The sequence below is a fragment of the Oncorhynchus nerka genome, linkage group LG6, assembly GCF_034236695.1.
Source record: "Oncorhynchus nerka isolate Pitt River linkage group LG6, Oner_Uvic_2.0, whole genome shotgun sequence".
Lineage (NCBI taxonomy): Eukaryota > Metazoa > Chordata > Actinopteri > Salmoniformes > Salmonidae > Oncorhynchus > Oncorhynchus nerka.
In genome coordinates, this window is record NC_088401.1 from 93,205,177 (window position 1) to 93,228,828 (window position 23,652).

Genomic DNA, 23,652 nt, shown 5'->3' on the forward strand with positions numbered 1-23,652 from the left:
TATAATACGTAATACTATAATCCTATAATATTTTAATATTATAATACTATAATATTTTAATTCTATAATACTATAATAGTTTAATACTATAGTATTATAATTCTTAATACTATAATACTATAATACGTTAATACTATAATACTATAATATTTTAATTCTATAATACTATAATATTTTAATTCTATAATACTATAATAGTTTAATACTATAGTATTATAATTCTTAATACTATAATACTATAATACGTTAATACTATAATACTATAATATTTTAATACTATAATAATATAATATTTTAATACTATAATACTATAATATTTTATTACTATAATACTATAATACTTAATAATATAATACATTAATACTATAATACTATAATATTTTAATTCTATAATACTATAATAGTTTAATACTATAATATTATAATTCTTAATACTATAATACTATAATATTTTAATACTATAATACTTAATACTATAATACTATAATATTTTAATACTGTAATACTTAATACTATAATATTTTAATACTATAATACTTAATACTATAATACGTAATACTATAATCCTATAATATTTTAATATTATAATACTATAATATTTTAATTCTATAATACTATAATATTTTAATTCTATAATACTATAATATTTTAATTCTTGGCCACATTCTACAGAGTGTATAAAGTAGTTGATTATATTGTTACATTTTGAGTGAGTACCAGTGAGAAAACCAGTGTTAAAGTACCGCTACATTACAATGTATTATTAAAATGTAACATTATGGGGTGTTATGGTGTTAAAGTACCGCTACATTACAATGTATTATTAAAAACATTATGGGGTGTTATGGTGTTAAAGTACCACTACATTACAATGTATTATTAAAAACATTATGGGGTGTTATGGTGTTAAAGTACCACTACATTACAATGTATTATTAAAAACATTATGGGGTGTTATGGTGTTAAAGTACCACTACATTACAATGTATTATTAAAAACATTATGGGGTGTTATGGTGTTAAAGTACCACTACATTACAATGTATTATTAAAAACATTATGGGGTGTTATGGTGTTAAAGTACCACTACATTACAATGTATTATTAAAAACATTATGGGGTGTTATGGTGTTAAAGTACCACTACATTACAATGTATTATTAAAAACATTATGGGGTGTTATGGTGTTAAAGTACCGCTACATTACAATGTATTATTAAAAACATTATGGGGTGTTATGGTGTTAAAGTACCACTACATTACAATGTATTATTAAAAACATTATGGGGTGTTATGGTGTTAAAGTACCACTACATTACAATGTATTATTAAAAACATTATGGGGTGTTATGGTGTTAAAGTACCACTACATTACAATGTATTATTAAAAACATTATGGGGTGTTATGGTGTTAAAGTACCACTACATTACAATGTATTATTAAAAACATTATGGGGTGTTATGGTGTTAAAGTACCACTACATTACAATGTATTATTAAAAACATTATGGGGTGTTATGGTGTTAAAGTACCACTACATTACAATGTATTATTAAAAACATTATGGGGTAACTCTCACAGTGTTCTTTCGATCCACACTTTAAAAAGAAAATCTAGTTGTTTCAACTAAATATGATTCAGCAACTGGTTCCACAGACTTTTTTGTTGTTGTTTTTCTCAACTTTTTTAGTTGGTCAACATTTAGCTCCAACGTTTGAAGAAATTCAGTCAACTTAAAGGATGTGTTTGCTCAAATTGTCTCATATGTTCATTCAATTAGAAATGATTGTATCTTACTTTTTAAAAAATGCTGTGGAATTAGTTACAAACACAGTGCTTTTAGCATCTAATATTTTTAACCGACAGTACATATTTAACTCACGTTGACATTGTGCATGTTCATTTACACAGCAATTAATATTCAACATGCCCGCACGTGGGATTTGACCTCACAACCTGTCGGTTCACAGTAGTCCAATCTTCCTAATATCCTCGATGTCTGGCTCGGTGACTGATTTTTTGCACTTCAAAGTAAATCTCTTTTAAAAGTACACTCAAGAAAACCATTTTATTTATCATAGTGATTGAGAAGTAACATGCCTCACCAACATTAGATAACTACACAGAAAAATCTCAAATTGCTTAAATAAGTAAATGAAATCAATGATGAGAGAATAGTCTGATAATAGACTGGTAATTGACACAGACATGAAATGCAAATGAGCCAAGAACTTGTTGAAATCCCATTGGAGGATATGTTCAAATCAGATGTGATTGGTCACATACACATGGTTAGCAGATGTTATTGGTCACATACACATGGTTAGCAGGTGTTATTGGTCACATACACATGGTTAGCAGATGTTAATGGTAACATATACATGGTTAGCAGATGTTATTGGTCAAATACACATGGTTAGCAGATGTTAATGGTAACATACACATGGTTAGCAGATGTTATTGGTCACATACACATGGTTAGCAGATGTTAATGGTCACATACACATGGTTAGCAGATGTTAATGGTAACATATACATGGTTAGCAGATGTTATTGGTCAAATACACATGGTTAGCAGATGTTAATGGTGACATACACATGGTTAGCAGATGTTATTGGTCACATACACATGGTTAGCAGATGTGATTGGTCACATGGTTAGCAGATGTGATTGGTCACATGGTTAGCAGATGTTAATGGTAACATACACATGGTTAGCAGATGTTAATGGTCACATACACATGGTTAGCAGATGTTAATGGTAACATGGTTATCAGATGTTATTGGTCAAATACACATGGTTAGCAGATGTTATTGGTCACATGGTTAGCAGATGTTATTGGTCACATACACATGGTTAGACATTTACATTTAACATTACATTTAAGTCATTTAGCAGACGCTCTTATCCAGAGCGACTTACAAATTGGTGCTTTCACCTTATGACATCCAGTGGAACAGCCACTTTACAATAGTGCATCTAGGTCTTTTAAGGTTAGTGAGAAGGATTACTTTATCCTATCCTAGGTATTCCATAAAGAGGTGGGGTTTCAGGTGTCTCCGGAAGGTGTTGATTGACTCCGCTGTCCTGGCACATACACATGGGGCAGTTTGTTCCACCATTGGGGGCCAGAGCAGCGAACAGTTTTGACTGGGCTGAGCGGGAACTTACTTCCTCAGTGGTAGGGAGGTCGAGCAGGCCAGAGGTGGATGAACGCAGTGCCCTTGTTTGGGTGTAGGGCCTGATCAGAGCCTGGAGGTACTGATGTTAATGTTCACATCACAGCTCCGTAGGCAAGCACCATGGTCTTGTTAGCGGATGGTCACTTCAACTGGTTAGCCAGTGGAGGGTCAGCGGAGGAGCGGGGTGACGTGAGAGAACTTGGGAAGGTTGAACACCAGACGGGCTGCGGATGTTCTGGACATACAGTTGTTAGGGGTTTAATGGTCACAGGCAGGGTTAGCCCAGCCAACAGCGAGTTGCAGTAATCCAGACGGGAGATGGTCACACACATGGTTAGCAGAACAGCATACACATGGTTAGTGCCTGGATTAGGACCTGCGCATTCACTGTGTGAGGCAGGTTAATGGTCACATACACATGGTTAGCGGATGTTATAGTCAGCATGAACCTGGTTAGCAGATGTTAACGGTCACATACCATTGATGTTAGTTGAGAATACACATGGGTGTTGTCCAGGATCACACCAAGGTTCTTAGCGCTCTTAAGGAGTCACACAATGGAGTTAGTCAACCGTGATGGCGAGATCATGGAGCAGGGTTAGTCCTTCCCATACACATGGGAGGAAGAGTTAGCTCCGGTCACATACACATGGTTCAGCTTGTTAATGGTGATCCACATCCACACGGATATGTCTGCAGATGGTGCAGAGATGCGTCACACCTGGTCATCAGAAGGGGAAAGGAGAGATGATTAATTGTCACATACACATGCACATAGCAATGATAGGAGAGACCATGGTTAGAGATGTTATGACAGAGCCAAGTGACTTGGTGTATAGCGAGAATAGGAGAGGGCCTAGAACAGAGCCCTGGGGGACACCAGTGGTGAGCAGATGTTAATGGTGTGGAGATCAGATGTTATCGCCACGCCACCTGGTTAGCGACCTGTCAGGTAGGACGGTCAATCAGATGTTATTGGTCAAGATGCCCAACTCGGAGAGTTATTGGTGGAGAGAGGATCTGATGGTTCACAGTATCGAAGGCAGCCGATGGTTAGAAGGATGAGGTTAGCAGATGTTAGAGAGTTAGCTTTAGCAGATGTTAGCGCCTCACATGATTACAGAGAAGAGCAGTCTCAGTTGAATGACTAGTCTTGAAACCTGGTTGAGATTTGGATCACAGACACATGGTTAGCATTTGATGGTCAGATAGCATGGAGAGATGTTAAGGTCACATACACATGTTAATGTTCAAGATGTTTTGGAGAGAAAAGAAATGAAGGGATACTGGTCTGTAGATGTTGACATCGGAGGGATACACATGGTTAGCAGATTTTTTCAGACATGGTTGCAATGTCTCGCTCACTTTAGAAGACGGAAGGGACATACCAGCGGTCAGGGATGAGTTGATGAGTCGACATGAGGTAAGGGAGAAGGTCTCCGGAATGGTCTGGAGAAGAGTTAGGAGATGTTAGGTCACATACGGTTAGCAGATTGTTAATGGTCACATACACAAGGTTAGCAGATTTCATCTGGAGAGAGAGGGGAGAATGTTAGGTCAGAGCACAGGGTTAGGGAGTGTGAGCAGATACACATGGTTAGCGATTTAACTGGTAGCAACACAGGTTAGGATGTTAATGGTCACATACCTTCTTTTCAAAATGGTTGAGCAGATGTTATCTGCAGATAGGGAGGAGGGGGGGGGGGTTAGGAGGTCACAGGTTAGGATGTTAAGGTTGTCACATAGCACATGGGTTAGAGGCAGATGCTTGGAATTTAGAGTGGTAGAAAGTGGCTTTAGCAGCAGAGTTAATGAGTCAGAATGTTAGAGAGGAGGGAGTGAAAGGATGTCAGGTTAGCAGATGTTAGGTCGGTTTTCCTCCATTTCCGCAGCTGCCCGGTCCCTGTTAGCAGATGTTATTGGTCACATGGTTAGCAGATGTTAATGCTAACATGGTTATCAGATGTTATTGGTCAAATACACATGGTTAGCAGATGTTAATGCTAACATGGTTATCAGATGTTATTGGTCAAATACACATGGTTAGCAGATGTTATTGGTCACATACACATGGTTAGCAGATGTTAATGGTAACATACACATGTTTAGCAGATGTTATTGGTCACATACACATGGTTAGCAGATGTTAATGGTCACATACACATGGTTAGCAGATGTTAATGGTAACATACACATGGTTAGCAGATGTTAATGGTCACATACACATGGTTAGCAGATGTTAATGGTCACATACACATGGTTAGCAGATGTTAATGGTCACATACACATGGTTAGCAGATGTTAATGGTCACATACACATGGTTAGCAGATGTTATTGGTTACATACACATGGTTAGCAGATGTTATTGGTCACATACACATGGTTAGCAGATGTTATTGGTCACATACACATGGTTAGCAGATGTTAATGGTCACATACACATGGTTAGCAGATGTTATTGGTCACATGCACATGGTTAGCAGATGTTATTGGTCACATACACATGGTTAGCAGATGTTATTGGTCACATACACATGGTTAGCAGATGTTATTGGTCACATACACATGGTTAGCAGATGTTAATGGTCACATACACATGGTTAGCAGATGTTATTGGTCACATGGTTAGCAGATGTTATTGGTCACATACACATGGTTAGCAGATGTTAATGGTCACATACACACGGTTAGCAGATGTTATTGGTCACATACGCATGGTTAGCAGATGTTATTGGTCACATACGCATGGTTAGCAGATGTTATTGGTCACATACACATGGTTAGCAGATGTTAATGGTCACATACACATGGTTAGCAGATGTTATTGGTCACATACACATGGTTAGCAGATGTTATTGGTCACATACACATGGTTAGCAGATGTTATTGGTAACATACACATGGTTAGCAGATGTTAATGGTCACATACACATGGTTAGCAGATGTTAATGGTCACATACACATGGTTAGCAGATGTTAATGGTCACATACACATGGTTAGCAGATGTTATTGGTCACATACACATGGTTAGCAGATGTTATTGGTCACATACACATGGTTATCAGATGTTAATGGTCACATACACATGGTTAGCAGATGTTATTGGTCACATACACATGGTTAGCAGATGTTAATGGTCACATACACATGGTTAGCAGATGTTATTGGTCACATACACATGGTTAGCAGATGTTATTGATCACATACACATGGTTAGCAGATGTTAATGGTCACATACACATGGTTAGCAGATGTTAATGGTAACATACACATGGTTAGCAGATGTTAATGGTAACATGGTTATCAGATGTTATTGGTCACATACACATGGTTAGCAGATGTTAATGGTAACATACACATGGTTATCAGATGTTATTTATCACATACACATGGTTAGCAGATGTTAATGGTCACATACACATGGTTAGCAGATGTTAATGGTCACATACACATGGTTAGCAGATGTTAATGGTCACATACACATGGTTAGCAGATGTTAATGGTAACATACACATGGTTAGCAGATGTTAATGGTAACATGGTTATCAGATGTTATTGGTCACATACACATGGTTAGCAGATGTTAATGGTAACATGGTTATCAGATGTTATTGGTCACATACACATGGTAAGCAGATGTTAATGGTAACATGGTTATCAGATGTTATTGGTCAAATACACATGGTTAGCAGATGTTATTGGTCACGTGGTTAGCAGATGTTAATGGTAACATACACATGGTTAGCAGATGTTAATGGTCACATACACATGGTTAGCAGATGTTAATGGTAACATACACATGGTTAGCAGATGTTAATGGTCACATACACATGGTTAGCAGATGTTAATGGTCACATACACATGGTTAGCAGATGTTAATGGTAACATACACATGGTTAGCAGATGTTAATGGTAACATGGTTATCAGATGTTATTGGTCACATACACATGGTTAGCAGATGTTAATGGTAACATGGTTATCAGATGTTATTGGTCACATACACATGGTTAGCAGATGTTAATGGTAACATGGTTATCAGATGTTATTGGTCAAATACACATGGTTAGCAGATGTTATTGGTCACGTGGTTAGCAGATGTTAATGGTAACATACACATGGTTAGCAGATGTTAATGGTCACATACACATGGTTAGCAGATGTTAATGGTAACATACACATGGTTAGCAGATGTTAATGGTCACATACACATGGTTAGCAGATGTTAATGGTCACATACACATGGTTAGCAGATGTTAATGGTCACATACACATGGTTAGCAGATGTTATTGGTCACATACACATGGTTAGCAGATGTTATTGGTCACATACACATGGTTAGCAGATGTTAATGGTCACATACACATGGTTAGCAGATGTTATTGGTCACATGCACATGGTTAGCAGATGTTATTGGTCACATACACATGGTTAGCAGATGTTATTGGTCACATACACATGGTTAGCAGATGTTATTGGTCACATACACATGGTTAGCAGATGTTAATGGTCACATACACATGGTTAGCAGATGTTAATGGTCACATACACATGGTTAGCAGATGTTATTGGTCACATGGTTAGCAGATGTTATTGGTCACATACACATGGTTAGCAGATGTTAATGGTCACATACACACGGTTAGCAGATGTTATTGGTCACATACGCATGGTTACCAGATGTTATTGGTCACATACACATGGTTAGCAGATGTTAATGGTCACATACACATGGTTAGCAGATGTTAATGGTAACATACACATGGTTAGCAGATGTTAATGGTCACATACACATGGTTAGCAGATGTTATTGGTCACATGGTTAGCAGATGTTATTGGTCACATACACATGGTTAGCAGATGTTAATGGTCACATACACATGGTTAGCAGATGTTATTGGTCACATACACATGGTTAGCAGATGTTATTGGTCACATACACATGGTTAGCAGATGTTATTGGTCACATACACATGGTTAGCAGATGTTAATGGTCACATACACATGGTTAGCAGATGTTATTGGTCACATACACATGGTTAGCAGATGTTATTGGTCACATACACATGGTTAGCAGATGTTAATGGTCACATGGTTAGCAGATGTTAATGGTCACATGGTTAGCAGATGTTAATGGTCACATACACATGGTTAGCAGATGTTATTGGTCACATACACATGGTTATCAGATGTTATTGGTCACATACACATGGTTAGCAGATGTTATTGGTCACATACACATGGTTAGCAGATGTTATTGGTCACATACACATGGTTAGCAGATGTTAATGGTCACATACACATGGTTAGCAGATGTTATTGATCACATACACATGGTTAGCAGATGTTATTGGTCACATACACATGGTTAGCAGATGTTATTGATCACATACACATGGTTAGCAGATGTTAATGGTAACATACACATGGTTAGCAGATGTTAATGGTAACATGGTTATCAGATGTTATTGGTCACATACACATGGTTAGCAGATGTTAATGGTAACATACACATGGTTATCAGATGTTATTTATCACATACACATGGTTAGCAGATGTTAATGGTCACATACACATGGTTAGCAGATGTTATTGGTCACATACACATGGTTAGCAGATGTCATTGGTCACATACGCATGGTTAGCAGATGTTATTGGTCACATACACATGGTTAGCAGATTTTATTGGTCACATACACATGGTTAGCAGATGTTAATGGTCACATACACATGGTTAGCAGATGTTATTGGTCACATACACATGGTTAGCAGATGTTATTGGTCACATACACATGGTTAGCAGATGTTAATGGTCACATACACATGGTTAGCAGATGTTAATGGTCACATACACATGGTTAGCAGATGTTATTAATCACATACACATGGTTAGCAGATGTTAATGGTCACATACACATGGTTAGCAGATGTTAATGGTCACATACACATGGTTAGCAGATGTTATTCACATACACATGGTCACATACACATGGTTAGCAGATGTTATTGGTCACATACACATGGTTAGCAGATGTTATTGGTCACATACACATGGTTAGCAGATGTTATTGGTCACATACACATGGTCAGCAGATGTTAATGGTCACATGGTTAGCAGATGTTAATGGTCACATACACATGGTTAGCAGATGTTATTGGTCACATACACATGGTTAGCAGATGTTATTGGTCACATACGCATGGTTAGCAGATGTTTTCGGTCACATACACATGGTTAGCAGATGTTATTGGTAACATACACATGGTTAGCAGATGTTAATGGTAACATGGTTATCAGATGTTATTGGTCACATACACATGGTTAGCAGATGTTAATGGTAACATGGTTATCAGATGTTATTGGTCACATACACATGGTTAGCAGATGTTAATGGTAACATACACATGGTTATCAGATGTTATTTATCACATACACATGGTTAGCAGATGTTAATGGTCACATACACATGGTTAGCAGATGTTATTGGTCACATACACATGGTTAGCAGATGTCATTGGTCACATACGCATGGTTAGCAGATGTTATTGGTCACATACACATGGTTAGCAGATTTTATTGGTCACATACACATGGTTAGCAGATGTTAATGGTCACATACACATGGTTAGCAGATGTTATTGGTCACATACACATGGTTAGCAGATGTTATTGGTCACATACACATGGTTAGCAGATGTTAATGGTCACATACACATGGTTAGCAGATGTTAATGGTCACATACACATGGTTAGCAGATGTTATTAATCACATACACATGGTTAGCAGATGTTAATGGTCACATACACATGGTTAGCAGATGTTAATGGTCACATACACATGGTTAGCAGATGTTATTGGTCACATACACATGGTTAGCAGATGTTATTGGTCACATACACATGGTTAGCAGATGTTATTGGTCACATACACATGGTTAGCAGATGTTATTGGTCACATACACATGGTCAGCAGATGTTAATGGTCACATGGTTAGCAGATGTTAATGGTCACATACACATGGTTAGCAGATGTTATTGGTCACATGCAGATGTTATTGGTCACATACGCATGGTTAGCAGATGTTTTCGGTCACATACACATGGTTAGCAGATGTTATTGGTCACATACACATGGTTAGCAGATGTTAATGGTCACATACACATGGTTAGCAGATGTTATTGGTCACATACACATGGTTAGCAGATGTTATTGGTCACATACACATGGTTAGCAGATGTTAATGGTCACATACACATGGTTAGCAGATGTTATTGGTCACATACACATGGTTAGCAGATGTTATTGATCACATACACATGGTTAGCAGATGTTAATGGTCACATACACATGGTTAGCAGATGTTAATGGTAACATACACATGGTTAGCAGATGTTAATGGTAACATGGTTATCAGATGTTATTGGTCACATACACATGGTTAGCAGATGTTAATGGTAACATACACATGGTTATCAGATGTTATTTATCACATACACATGGTTAGCAGATGTTAATGGTCACATACACATGGTTAGCAGATGTTAATGGTCACATACACATGGTTAGCAGATGTTATTGGTCACATACACATGGTTAGCAGATGTTATTGGTCACATACACATGGTTAGCAGATGTTATTGGTCACATACACATGGTTAGCAGATGTTATTGGTCACATACACATGGTTAGCAGATGTTAATGGTCACATACACATGGTTAGCAGATGTTATTGATCACATACACATGGTTAGCAGATGTTAATGGTCACATACACATGGTTAGCAGATGTTAATGGTAACATACACATGGTTAGCAGATGTTAATGGTAACATGGTTAGCAGATGTTATTGGTCACATACACATGGTTAGCAGATGTTAATGGTCACATACACATGGTTAGCAGATGTTAATGGTCACATACACATGGTTAGCAGATGTTATTAATCACATACACATGGTTAGCAGATGTTAATGGTCACATACACATGGTTAGCAGATGTTAATGGTCACATACACATGGTTAGCAGATGTTATTGGTCACATACACATGGTTAGCAGATGTTATTGGTCACATACACATGGTTAGCAGATGTTAATGGTCACATACACATGGTTAGCAGATGTTATTGGTAACATACACATGGTTAGCAGATGTTAATGGTAACATGGTTATCAGATGTTATTGGTCACATACACATGGTTAGCAGATGTTAATGGTAACATGGTTATCAGATGTTATTGGTCACATACACATGGTTAGCAGATGTTATTGGTCACATACACATGGTTAGCAGATGTTAATGGTCACATACACATGGTTAGCAGATGTTAATGGTCACATACACATGGTTAGCAGATGTTATTAATCACATACACATGGTTAGCAGATGTTAATGGTCACATACAGATGGTTAGCAGATGTTAATGGTCACATACACATGGTTAGCAGATGTTATTGGTCACATACACATGGTTAGCAGATGTTATTGGTCACATACACATGGTTAGCAGATGTTATTGGTCACATACACATGGTTAGCAGATGTTATTGGTCACATACACATGGTCAGCAGATGTTAATGGTCACATGGTTAGCAGATGTTAATGGTCACATACACATGGTTAGCAGATGTTATTGGTCACATACACATGGTTAGCAGATGTTATTGGTCACATACACATGGTTAGCAGATGTTAATGGTCACATACACATGGTTAGCAGATGTTATTGGTCACATACACATGGTTAGCAGATGTTAATGGTCACATACACATGGTTAGCAGATGTTATTGGTCACATACACATGGTTAGCAGATGTTATTGGTCACATACACATGGTTAGCAGATGTTAATGGTCACATACACATGGTTTGCAGATGTTATTGGTCACATACACATGGTTAGCAGATGTTATTGATCACATACACATGGTTAGCAGATGTTAATGGTCACATACACATGGTTAGCAGATGTTAATGGTAACATACACATGGTTAGCAGATGTTAATGGTAACATGGTTATCAGATGTTATTGGTCACATACACATGGTTAGCAGATGTTAATGGTAACATACACATGGTTATCAGATGTTATTTATCACATACACATGGTTAGCAGATGTTAATGGTCACATACACATGGTTAGCAGATGTTAATGGTCACATACACATGGTTAGCAGATGTTATTGGTCACATACACATGGTTAGCAGATGTTATTGGTCACATACGCATGGTTAGCAGATGTTATTGGTCACATACACATGGTTAGCAGATGTTATTGGTCACATACACATGGTTAGCAGATGTTAATGGTCACATACACATGGTTAGCAGATGTTATTGATCACATACACATGGTTAGCAGATGTTAATGGTCACATACACATGGTTAGCAGATGTTAATGGTAACATACACATGGTTAGCAGATGTTAATGGTAACATACATGGTTATCAGATGTTATTGGTCACATACACATGGTTAGCAGATGTTAATGGTAACATGGTTATCAGATGTTATTGGTCACATACACATGGTTAGCAGATGTTATTGGTCACATGGTTAGCAGATGTTAATGGTAACATACACATGGTTATCAGATGTTATTTATCACATACACATGGTTAGCAGATGTTAATGGTCACATACACATGGTTAGCAGATGTTATTGGTCACATACACATGGTTAGCAGATGTTATTGGTCACATACACATGGTTAGCAGATGTTATTGGTCACATACACATGGTTAGCAGATGTTATTGGTCACATACACATGGTTAGCAGATGTTAATGGTCACATACACATGGTTAGCAGATGTTATTAATCACATACACATGGTTAGCAGATGTTAATGGTCACATACACATGGTTAGCAGATGTTAATGGTCACATACACATGGTTAGCAGATGTTATTGGTCACATACACATGGTTAGCAGATGTTAGCAGATATTGGTCACATACACATGGTTAGCAGATGTTATTGGTCACATACACATGGTTAGCAGATGTTATTGGTCACATACACATGGTTAGCAGATGTTAATGGTCACATACACATGGTTAGCAGATGTTAATGGTCACATACACATGGTTAGCAGATGTTATTGGTCACATACACATGGTTAGCAGATGTTATTGGTCACATACGCATGGTTAGCAGATGTTATTACACATGGTCACATACACATGGTTAGCAGATGTTATTGGTCACATACACATGGTTAGCAGATGTTAATGGTCACATACACATGGTTAGCAGATGTTATTGGTCACATACACATGGTTAGCAGATGTTAATGGTAACATACACATGGTTAGCAGATGTTAATGGTAACATGGTTATCAGATGTTATTGGTCACATACACATGGTTAGCAGATGTTAATGGTAACATGGTTATCAGATGTTATTGGTCACATACACATGGTTAGCAGATGTTAATGGTAACATACACATGGTTATCAGATGTTATTTATCACATACACATGGTTAGCAGATGTTAATGGTCACATACACATGGTTAGCAGATGTTAATGGTCACATACACATGGTTAGCAGATGTTATTGGTCACATACACATGGTTAGCAGATGTTATTGGTCACATACGCATGGTTAGCAGATGTTATTGGTCACATACACATGGTTAGCAGATGTTATTGGTCACATACACATGGTTAGCAGATGTTAATGGTCACATACACATGGTTAGCAGATGTTATTGATCACATACACATGGTTAGCAGATGTTAATGGTCACATACACATGGTTAGCAGATGTTAATGGTAACATACACATGGTTAGCAGATGTTAATGGTAACATGTTTATCAGATGTTATTGGTCACATACACATGGTTAGCAGATGTTAATGGTAACATGGTTATCAGATGTTATTGGTCACATACACATGGTTAGCAGATGTTATTGGTCACATGGTTAGCAGATGTTAATGGTAACATACACATGGTTATCAGATGTTATTTATCACATACACATGGTTAGCAGATGTTAATGGTCACATACACATGGTTAGCAGATGTTATTGGTCACATACACATGGTTAGCAGATGTTATTGGTCACATACACATGGTTAGCAGATGTTATTGGTCACATACACATGGTTAGCAGATGTTATTGGTCACATACACATGGTTAGCAGATGTTAATGGTCACATACACATGGTTAGCAGATGTTAATGGTCACCTACACATGGTTAGCAGATGTTATTGGTCACATACACATGGTTAGCAGATGTTATTGGTCACATACACATGGTTAGCAGATGTTAATGGTCACATACACACGGTTAGCAGATGTTATTGGTCACATACGCATGGTTAGCAGATGTTATTGGTCACATACACATGGTTAGCAGATGTTATTGGTCACATACACATGGTTAGCAGATGTTAATGGTCACATACACATGGTTAGCAGATGTTATTGGTCACATACACATGGTTAGCAGATGTTATTGGTCACATACACATGGTTAGCAGATGTTATTGGTCACATACACATGGTTAGCAGATGTTATTGGTCACATACACATGGTTAGCAGATGTTAATGGTCACATACACATGGTTAGCAGATGTTATTGGTCACATACACATGGTTAGCAGATGTTATTGGTCACATACACATGGTTAGCAGATGTTAATGGTCACATACACATGGTTAGCAGATGTTAATGGTCCCATACACATGGTTAGCAGATGTTATTGGTCACATACACATGGTTAGCAGATGTTAATGGTAACATGGTTATCAGATGTTAATGGTCAGATACACATGGTTAGCAGATGTTAATGGTAACATGGTTAGCAGATGTTATTGGTCACATACACATGGTTAGCAGATGTTAATGGTAACATACACATGCTTAGCAGATGTTATTGGTCACATACACATGGTTAGCAGATGTTAATGCGAGTGTAGCGAAATGCTTGTGCTTCTAGTTCCGACAGTGCAGTAATATCTAACAAGTAATCTAACAATTCCCCAACAACTACCTTATACACACAAATCTAAGTAAAATAATGGAATAAGAATGTATACATATAAATATATGGATGAGCGATGTGGGGTAGCCCAGTGGTTAGAGCATTAGGCCAGTGGTTAGAGCATTAGGCCAGTGGTTAGAGCATTAACCCAGTGGTTAGAGCATTAGCCCAGTGGTTAGAGCATTAGCCCAGTGGTTAGAGCATTAGGCCAGTGGTTAGAGCATTAGGCCAGTGGTTAGAGCATTAACCCAGTGGTTAGAGCATTAGCCCAGTGGTTAGAGCATTAGGCCAGTGGTTAGAGCATTAGCCCAGTGGTTAGAGCATTAGGCCAGTGGTTAGAGCATTAGCCCAGTGGTTAGAGCATTAGCCCAGTGGTTAGAGCATTGGCCCAGTGGTTAGAGCATTAGGCCAGTGGTTAGAGCATTAGGCCAGTGGTTAGAGCATTAGGCCAGTGGTTAGAGCATTAGGCCAGTGGTTAGAGCATTAGGCCAGTGGTTAGAGCATTAACCCAGTGGTTAGAGCATTAGCCCAGTGGTTAGAGCATTAGGCCAGTGGTTAGAGCATTAGGCCAGTGGTTAGAGCATTAGGCCAGTGGTTAGAGCATTAGGCCAGTGGTTAGAGCATTAACCCAGTGGTTAGAGCATTAGCCCAGTGGTTAGAGCATTAGGCCAGTGGTTAGAGCATTAGCCCAGTGGTTAGAGCATTAGGCCAGTGGTTAGAGCATTAGCCCAGTGGTTAGAGCATTGGCCCAGTGGTTAGAGCATTGGCCCAGTGGTTAGAGCATTAGGCCAGTGGTTAGAGCATTAGCCCAGTGGTTAGAGCATTAGGCCAGTGGTTAGAGCATTAGGCCAGTGGTTAGAGCATTAGGCCAGTGGTTAGAGCATTAGCCCAGTGGTTAGAGCATTAGGCCAGTGGTTAGAGCATTAGCCCAGTGGTTAGAGCATTAGGCCAGCCAGTGGTTAGAGCATTAGCCCAGTGGTTAGAGCATTAGCCCAGTGGTTAGAGCATTAGCCCAGTGGTTAGAGCATTGGCCCAGTGGTTAGAGCATTAGGCCAGTGGTTAGAGCATTAGCCCAGTGGTTAGAGCATTAGGCCAGTGTTTAGAGCATTAGGCCAGTGGTTAGAGCATTAGCCCAGTGGTTAGAGCATTAGCCCAGTGGTTAGAGCATTAGGCCAGTGGTTAGAGCATTTGCCCAGTGGTTAGAGCATTAGGCCAGCCAGTGGTTAGAGCATTAGCCCAGTGGTTAGAGCATTAGCCCAGTGGTTAGAGCATTAGGCCAGCCAGTGGTTAGAGCATTAGGCCAGTGGTTAGAGCATTAGCCCAGTGGTTAGAGCATTAGCCCAGTGGTTAGAGCATTAGGCCAGTGGTTAGAGCATTAGGCCAGTGGTTAGAGCATTAGGCCAGTGGTTAGAGCATTAGCCCAGTGGTTAGAGCATTAGCCCAGTGGTTAGAGCATTAGGCCAGCCAGTGGTTAGAGCATTAGCCCAGTGGTTAGAGCATTAGGCCAGTGGTTAGAGCATTAGGCCAGTGGTTAGAGTATTAGCCCAGTGGTTAGAGCATTAGCCCAGTGGTTAGAGCATTAGCCTAGTGGTTAGAGCATTAGGCCAGTGGTTAGAGCATTAGCCCAGTGGTTAGAGCATTAGGCCAGTGGTTAGAGCATTAGGCCAGTGGTTAGAGCATTAGGCCAGTGGTTAGAGCATTACCCCAGTGGTTAGAGCATTAGCCCAGTGGTTAGAACATTAGCCCAGTGGTTAGAACATTAGGCCAGTGGTTAGATCATTAGGCCAGTGGTTAGATCATTAGGCCAGTGGTTAGAGCATTCGCCCAGTGGTTAGAGCATTAGGCCAGTGGTTAGAGCATTAGGCCAGTGGTTAGAGCATTCGCCCAGTGGTTAGAGCATTAGGCCAGTGGTTAGAGCATTAGGCCAGTGGTTAGAGCATTAGGCCAGTGGTTAGAGCATTAGCCCAGTGGTTAGAGCATTAGGCCAGTGGTTAGAGCATTAGGCCAGTGGTTAGAGCATTAGGCCAGTGGTTAGAGCATTAGGCCAGTGGTTAGAGCATTGGCCCAGTGGTTAGAGCATTAGGCCAGTGGTTAGAGCATTAGCCCAGTGGTTAGAGCATTAGCCCAGTGGTTAGAGCATTAGGCCAGTGGTTAGAGCATTAGGCCAGTGGTTAGAGCATTAGCCCAGTGGTTAGAGCATTAGCCCAGTGGTTAGAGCATTAGGCCAGTGGTTAGAGCATTAGGCCAGTGGTTAGAGCATTAGCCCAGTGGTTAGAGCATTAGCCCAGTGGTTAGAGCATTAGGCCAGTGGTTAGAGCATTAGGCCAGTGGTTAGAGCATTCGCCCAGTGGTTAGAGCATTCGCCCAGTGGTTAGAGCATTAGGCCAGTGGTTAGAGCATTAGGCCAGTGGTTAGAGCATTAGGCCAGTGGTTAGAGCATTCACCCAGTGGTTAGAGCATTAGCCCAGTGGTTAGAGCATTAGCCCAGTGGTTAGAGCATTAGGCCAGTGGTTAGAGCATTAGCCCAGTGGTTAGAGCATTAGGCCAGTGGTTAGAGCATTAGGCCAGTGGTTAGAGCATTAGCCCAGTGGTTAGAGCATTAGGCCAGTGGTTAGAGCATTAGCCCAGTGGTTAGAGCATTCGCCCAGTGGTTAGAGCATTAGGCCAGTAACTGAAAGGTTGCTGGATCAAATCCCCAAACTGACAAGGTAAATATCTGTCGTTCTGCCCCTGAACAAGGCAGTTAACTCACTGTTCCTCGGTAGGTTGTCGTTGTAAAATAAGAATTTGTTCTTTACTGACGTGCTTAAATAAAAATGTCAGAGTGACATAGTTTAAGATGAAATAGATAGTATAGAATACATATGAGATGAGTAATGCAGGATAAATATTATCAAAGTGACTAGTGTTCCATTTATTAAAGTGGCCAATGATTTAAAGTCTGTATGTAGGGCAGCAGCCTCTCTGAGTTAGTGATGGTTATTTAACAGTCTGATGGCCTTGAAGATGTTTTTCAGTTTTTATTACTGTATAGTTGAACATCTAAAATATAATCGTTTGTATCAAGCATGTTGAAAACATAAAGGCTGTGGAAGGGGTTAATACAATGCAACACTAGTTTTGGTCTAGTTACCTCCCATTAGTGTTAAACACATGCACTCCACAGGAAGTCATTTTGTTGTGTAGTTTTAACACTGTGATGCCATATTTCCAATTCTTTTCAAGTCAATTGTAGAGTCACCACCCATGACTGTATTTGTTAGTGACAGAGACATGGTTGTTGAATTCTTTCATTTTTAAAGGCCTGTGGCGTTTACCAAATGATTATATGGTTGAATGCTATCATTAAAATGTAACTTTATGAAAATACATTACATATACTGAACAAAAATATGAACTCAACATGTAAAGTGTTGGTCCCATGTTGCATGAGCTGAAATAAAAGATCCCAGAAATGTTCCATATGAACAAACGTTTTATATCTCTCAAATTTGTTTACCTCGGTGTTAGTGAGCATTTCTCCAATATAGTCCAGCCACCTGACAGGTGTGGCATATCAAGAGGCTGATTAAACAGCAAGATCATTACACAGGTGCACCTTGTGCTGGGGGCAATAAAAGGCCACTCTAAAATGTGCACTTTTGTCACAACACAATGCCACAGATGTCTCAAGTTTTGCGGGAGCGTGCAATTGACATGCTGACTGCAGTAATGTCCACCAGAGCTGTTGAATGTTAATTTCTCTACCAAAAGCCGCCTCCAACGTAGTTTTCGAGAATTTGGCAGTACGTCCAACCAACCTCATAACCACAGTTACTCTGAAAAATGAACACTGGACAATGTGCTGTGTTCCCAGCTGTATGAGGTGAAAGTTAACACATGTGTTTCTCCTTAGGACAACCCCCTTCTCTCATCTCAGAAAAGTTTCTATGAATCTAAATCGAACCTGCTTGTTCTGCTGTCTGTTCTGCTGTAGCCCCTACCTCCCTCTAATGACTGATTCTGCAGGTGATCTGGTGTTTTGGTTTGTAACCCAAGACCCAGGAATCTCTACATCTCACCCAGCACAGCCCTGAGCTCTGTAACAGGCAGTAGAGATATGCTGAGTTCCAAATCAACCCCTAATTCCTACAATATAGGCACTACACCCTATTTCATAGACACTACACCCTATTTCCTAGCCACTACACCCTATTTCCTAGCCACTACACCCTATTTCCTAGCGATTACTCCCTACTTCCTAGCCACTACATCCTATTTCATAGACACTACACCCTATTTCCTAGACACTACACCCTACTTCCTAGCCACTACATCCTATTTCATAGACACTACACCCTATTTCCTAGCCACTACACCCTATTTCCTGCCACTACACCCTATTTCCTAGCGACTACTCCCTACTTCCTAGCCACTACATCCTATTTCATAGACACTACACCCTATTTCCTAGACACTACACCCTACTTCCTAGCCACTACATCCTATTTCATAGACACTACACCCTATTTCCTAGCCACTACACCCTATTTCCTGCCACTACACCCTATTTCCTAGCGACTACTCCCTACTTCCTAGCCACTACATCCTATTTCATAGACACTACACCCTATTTCCTAGACACTACACCCTACTTCCTAGCCACTACACCCTATTTCCTGCCACTACACCCTATTTCCTCCCACTACACCCTATTTCCTAGACACTACACCCTACTTCCTAGCCACTACATCCTATTTCATAGACACTACACACTATTTCCTAGACACTACACCCTATTTCCTAGCCACTACATCCTATTTCATAGACACTACACACTATTTCCTAGACACTACTCCCTACTTCCTAGCCACTACATCCTATTTCATAGACACTACACACTATTTCCTAGACACTACACCCTACTTCCTAGCCACTACATCCTATTTCCTGCCACTACACCCTATTTCCTCCCACTACACCCTATTTCCTAGCGACTGCACCCTATTTCCTAGCCACTACATCCTATTTCCTAGCCACTACACCCTAAACCACAGGTCCTCCAAGCAGACTTCACTCCCATGTCCTTAGTGTGGATGTGCTCCACTCTAACCTCCTGTCTCAGTAAGATGTCAGAGTGAAGGAACAGTCAGAGATATCCCAGCAAACCGGGAACATTCCCAGAACGTTTTCTAAGATTCCCATTAGGGTTTTATTTAACATTAGGATGATGGCATCATTCAGATAATGTTTTTGATTACAAAATATTATATAAAATAAAATAAAAAGTTTTTTAAATGAAATATCCTTGAAATGTTCTCCTAACATTGATTATAATGTTGTGTACAACTTCGGTAACAATCACCACAGAACGAACGTTCCCCAAAAGTTGTCATTAAGTTTCCAGGTAATGTAATTACACAATCTACAAGTAATGTTTTCCCAGCAAGTTCCCAGAACATTTGTTAGGTAATGTTCTCATAACACGTACGAAACATTCGCCTGACGCTGCAAGAACGTTCCTACAACACATTTCATCTGTTCTTTAAAGGTTCCCAGATGTTTCATTAGGTTGTGGGGAGCATTTTGGTGAGAACATTGTGAGGCCATCACAGAAGATATGTTCCCAAAATACAAAACACGGCCCAGTTTTGATTCTACACTGAACAAAAATATTAAGGCAACATGTAAAGTGTTGGTGCCGTGTTTTATGAGCTGAAACAAAAGATCCCCGAAATGTTCTATACGCACAAAAATGTCTCTCATATTCTGTACACACATTTAGTAAACATTACGCTCACAAAAGCTCCAAAAGAATAAAGACATTTCAAATGTAAATAAACATAAATAAAGTTTTCACTTTTCTTGTGGCAACAGGTCACAAATCTTGCTGTAATTATTGCACACTGTGGTATTTCACCAAATAGATATGTGAGTTTATCTTTTAATTCTTTGTGTGTCTGTGTAATCTGAGGGAAATATGTCTCTCTAATATGGTCATACATCTGGCAGGAGGTTAGGAAGTGCAGCTCAGTTTCCACCTCATTTTGTGGGCAGTGAGCACATAGCCTGTCTTCTCTTGAGAGCCAGGTCTGTCTACGGCGGCTTTTCTCAATAGCAAGGCTATGCTCACTGAGTCTGTACATAGTCAAAGCTTTCCTTAAGTTTGGGTCAGTCACAGTGGTCAGGTATTCTGCCACTGTGTACTCTCTGTTTAGGGCCAAATAGCATTCTAGTTTAGTCAGTTTTTTTGTTAATTAATACTTTCCAATTATAGTTTATTTTTCTCATGATTTGTTTGGGTCTAATTGTGTTGCTGTCCTGGGGCTCTGTGGGGTGTGTTTGTGTTTGTGAACAGAGCCCCTGGACAAGCTTGCTTAGGGGACTCTTCTCCAGGTTCATCACTCTGTAGGTGATGGCTTTGTTATTTACATTTACATTTACATTTAAGTCATTTAGCAGACGCTCTTATCCAGAGCGACTTACAAATTGGTGCATTCACCTTATGACATCCAGTGGAGCAGCCACTTTACAATAGTGCATCTAAATCTTTTAAGGGGGGGTGAGAAGAATTACTTTATCCTATCCTAGGTATTCCTTAAAGAGGTGGGGTTTCAGGTGTCTCCGGAAGGTGGTGATTGACTCCGCTGTCCTGGCGTCGTTATGGAAGGTTTGGGAATCGCTTTCTTTTCGGTGGTTTCAGAATTTAACGTCTCTTTTCCGGATTTGGATAATTAGCGGGTATCGGCCTAATTCTGCTCTGCGTGCATTATATGGCCTTTTACATTGTACACTCGCTCTCTTTTCCTTTCATCATCCCCCACGCTCTATAACCCACCCCCCCTCTTCTCTCATTTTCTCTCTTCTCCCTCGCTCCCTCTCTCCTGCTCTCCAGACTCAGTGTGATCAGAGGAGATAGTGTTTCTCTGGTAGAAACTAAAGATGGCGGGAAAGATACCTAAAGATGAGATGGAGGAGCTCAGAGAGGCCTTCCAGAAAGTTGGTGAGTGCATTCAATACACTACATGACCGAAAGTATGTGGACACCTGTTCGTCGTACATCTCATTCCAAAATCATGGCCATTAATATGGAGTTGGTCCCCCCCCCTTTGCTGCTATAGCAGCCTCCACTCTTTTGGAAAGGCTTTCCACTAGATGTTACAACATTGCTGCTATAACAGCCTCCACTCTTCTGGGAAGGCTTTCCACTAGATGTTGGAACATTGCTGCTATAACAGCCTCCACTCTTCTGGGAAGGCTTTCCACTAGATGTTGGAACATTGCTGCGGGGACTTGCTTCTATTCAGCCACAAGAGCATTAGGGAGGTCGGGCACTGATGTTGGGCGATGAGGCCCGGCTCGCAGTTGGCGTTCCAATTCATCCCAAAGGTGTTCGATGGGGTTGAGGTCAGGGCTCTGTGCAGGCCAGTCAAGTTGTTTGTTTTGTGCACGGAGGCATTGTCATGTTGAAACAGGAAAGGGCCTTCCTCAAACTGTGGCCACAAAGTTGGAAGCACAGAATCGTCTAGAATGTCATTGTATGCTGTCGCGTTAAGATTTCCCTTCACTGGAACTAAGGGGCCCGAAACATGAACAACAGCCCCAGATCATTATGTCTCCTCCACCAAACTTTACAGTTGGCACTATGCATTGGGGCAGGTAGCGTTCCCCTGGCATCTGCTAAACCCAGATTCGTCTGTCAAACTGCCAGATGGTGAAGTGTGATTCGTCAATCCAGAGAACGCGTTTCCACTGCTCTAGAGTCCAATGGCGGCGAGCTTTACATCACTCCAGCCGATGCTTGGCATTCTTAGGCTTGTGTGCGGCTGCTCAGCCATGGAAAATTTCATGAAGCTCCCGACGAAGAGTTCTTCTGCTGACGTTGCTTCCAGAGGCAGGTTGGAACCCGGGAGTGAGTGTTGCAACCGAGGACAGATTATTTTTATGCGCTACTCGCTTCAGCACTCGGTGGTCCCGTTTTGTGAGCTTGTGTGGCCTACCACTTTGCGGCTGAGCCGTTGTTGCTCCTAGAAGCTGTAGTAGGGAAGAAATTCTACGAACTGACTTGTTGCAAAGGTGGCATCCAACGACGGTGCCACGTTGAAAGTCACTGAGCTTTTCAGTAAGGAGATTCTACTGCCAATCTTTGTCTATGGAGATTGTGTTCAATTTTATACACCTGTCAGCAACGAGTGTGGCTGAAATAGCTCAATCCACTAATTTGAAGGGGTGTCATACCTTTGTATAGATAGTGTATAATGTATATGTGCATATACAGTGTATTCAGTGTGAGGTGTTTTCCTCGTGGAAACAGACTGCAAGTGATCCAGTCTGTGATTGTAGTAAATCCTCCCTCTGATCACGATGTTATATACAGTTGAAGTCAGAAGTTTACATACCAAATACATTTAAACTCAGTTTTTCACAATTACGGACATTTAATCCCAGTAAAAATGATCTGTTTTAGGTCAGTTAG

At 40.0% G+C, this 23,652-nt stretch overlaps 1 protein-coding gene across 1 annotated transcript in view; it reads left to right on the forward strand.

Annotated features, from left to right (window-relative positions):
• Positions 1-23,652, forward strand: part of LOC115126667 (plastin-3-like) — a 114,733-nt gene that overhangs the window by 18,144 nt on the left and 72,937 nt on the right. The window contains exon 2 of the mRNA XM_065020025.1: positions 22,072-22,179. Within this exon, the coding sequence (XP_064876097.1) occupies positions 22,119-22,179 (61 nt within the window). The 5' untranslated portion in view covers positions 22,072-22,118. The remainder of the gene's footprint in view (positions 1-22,071; positions 22,180-23,652) is intronic.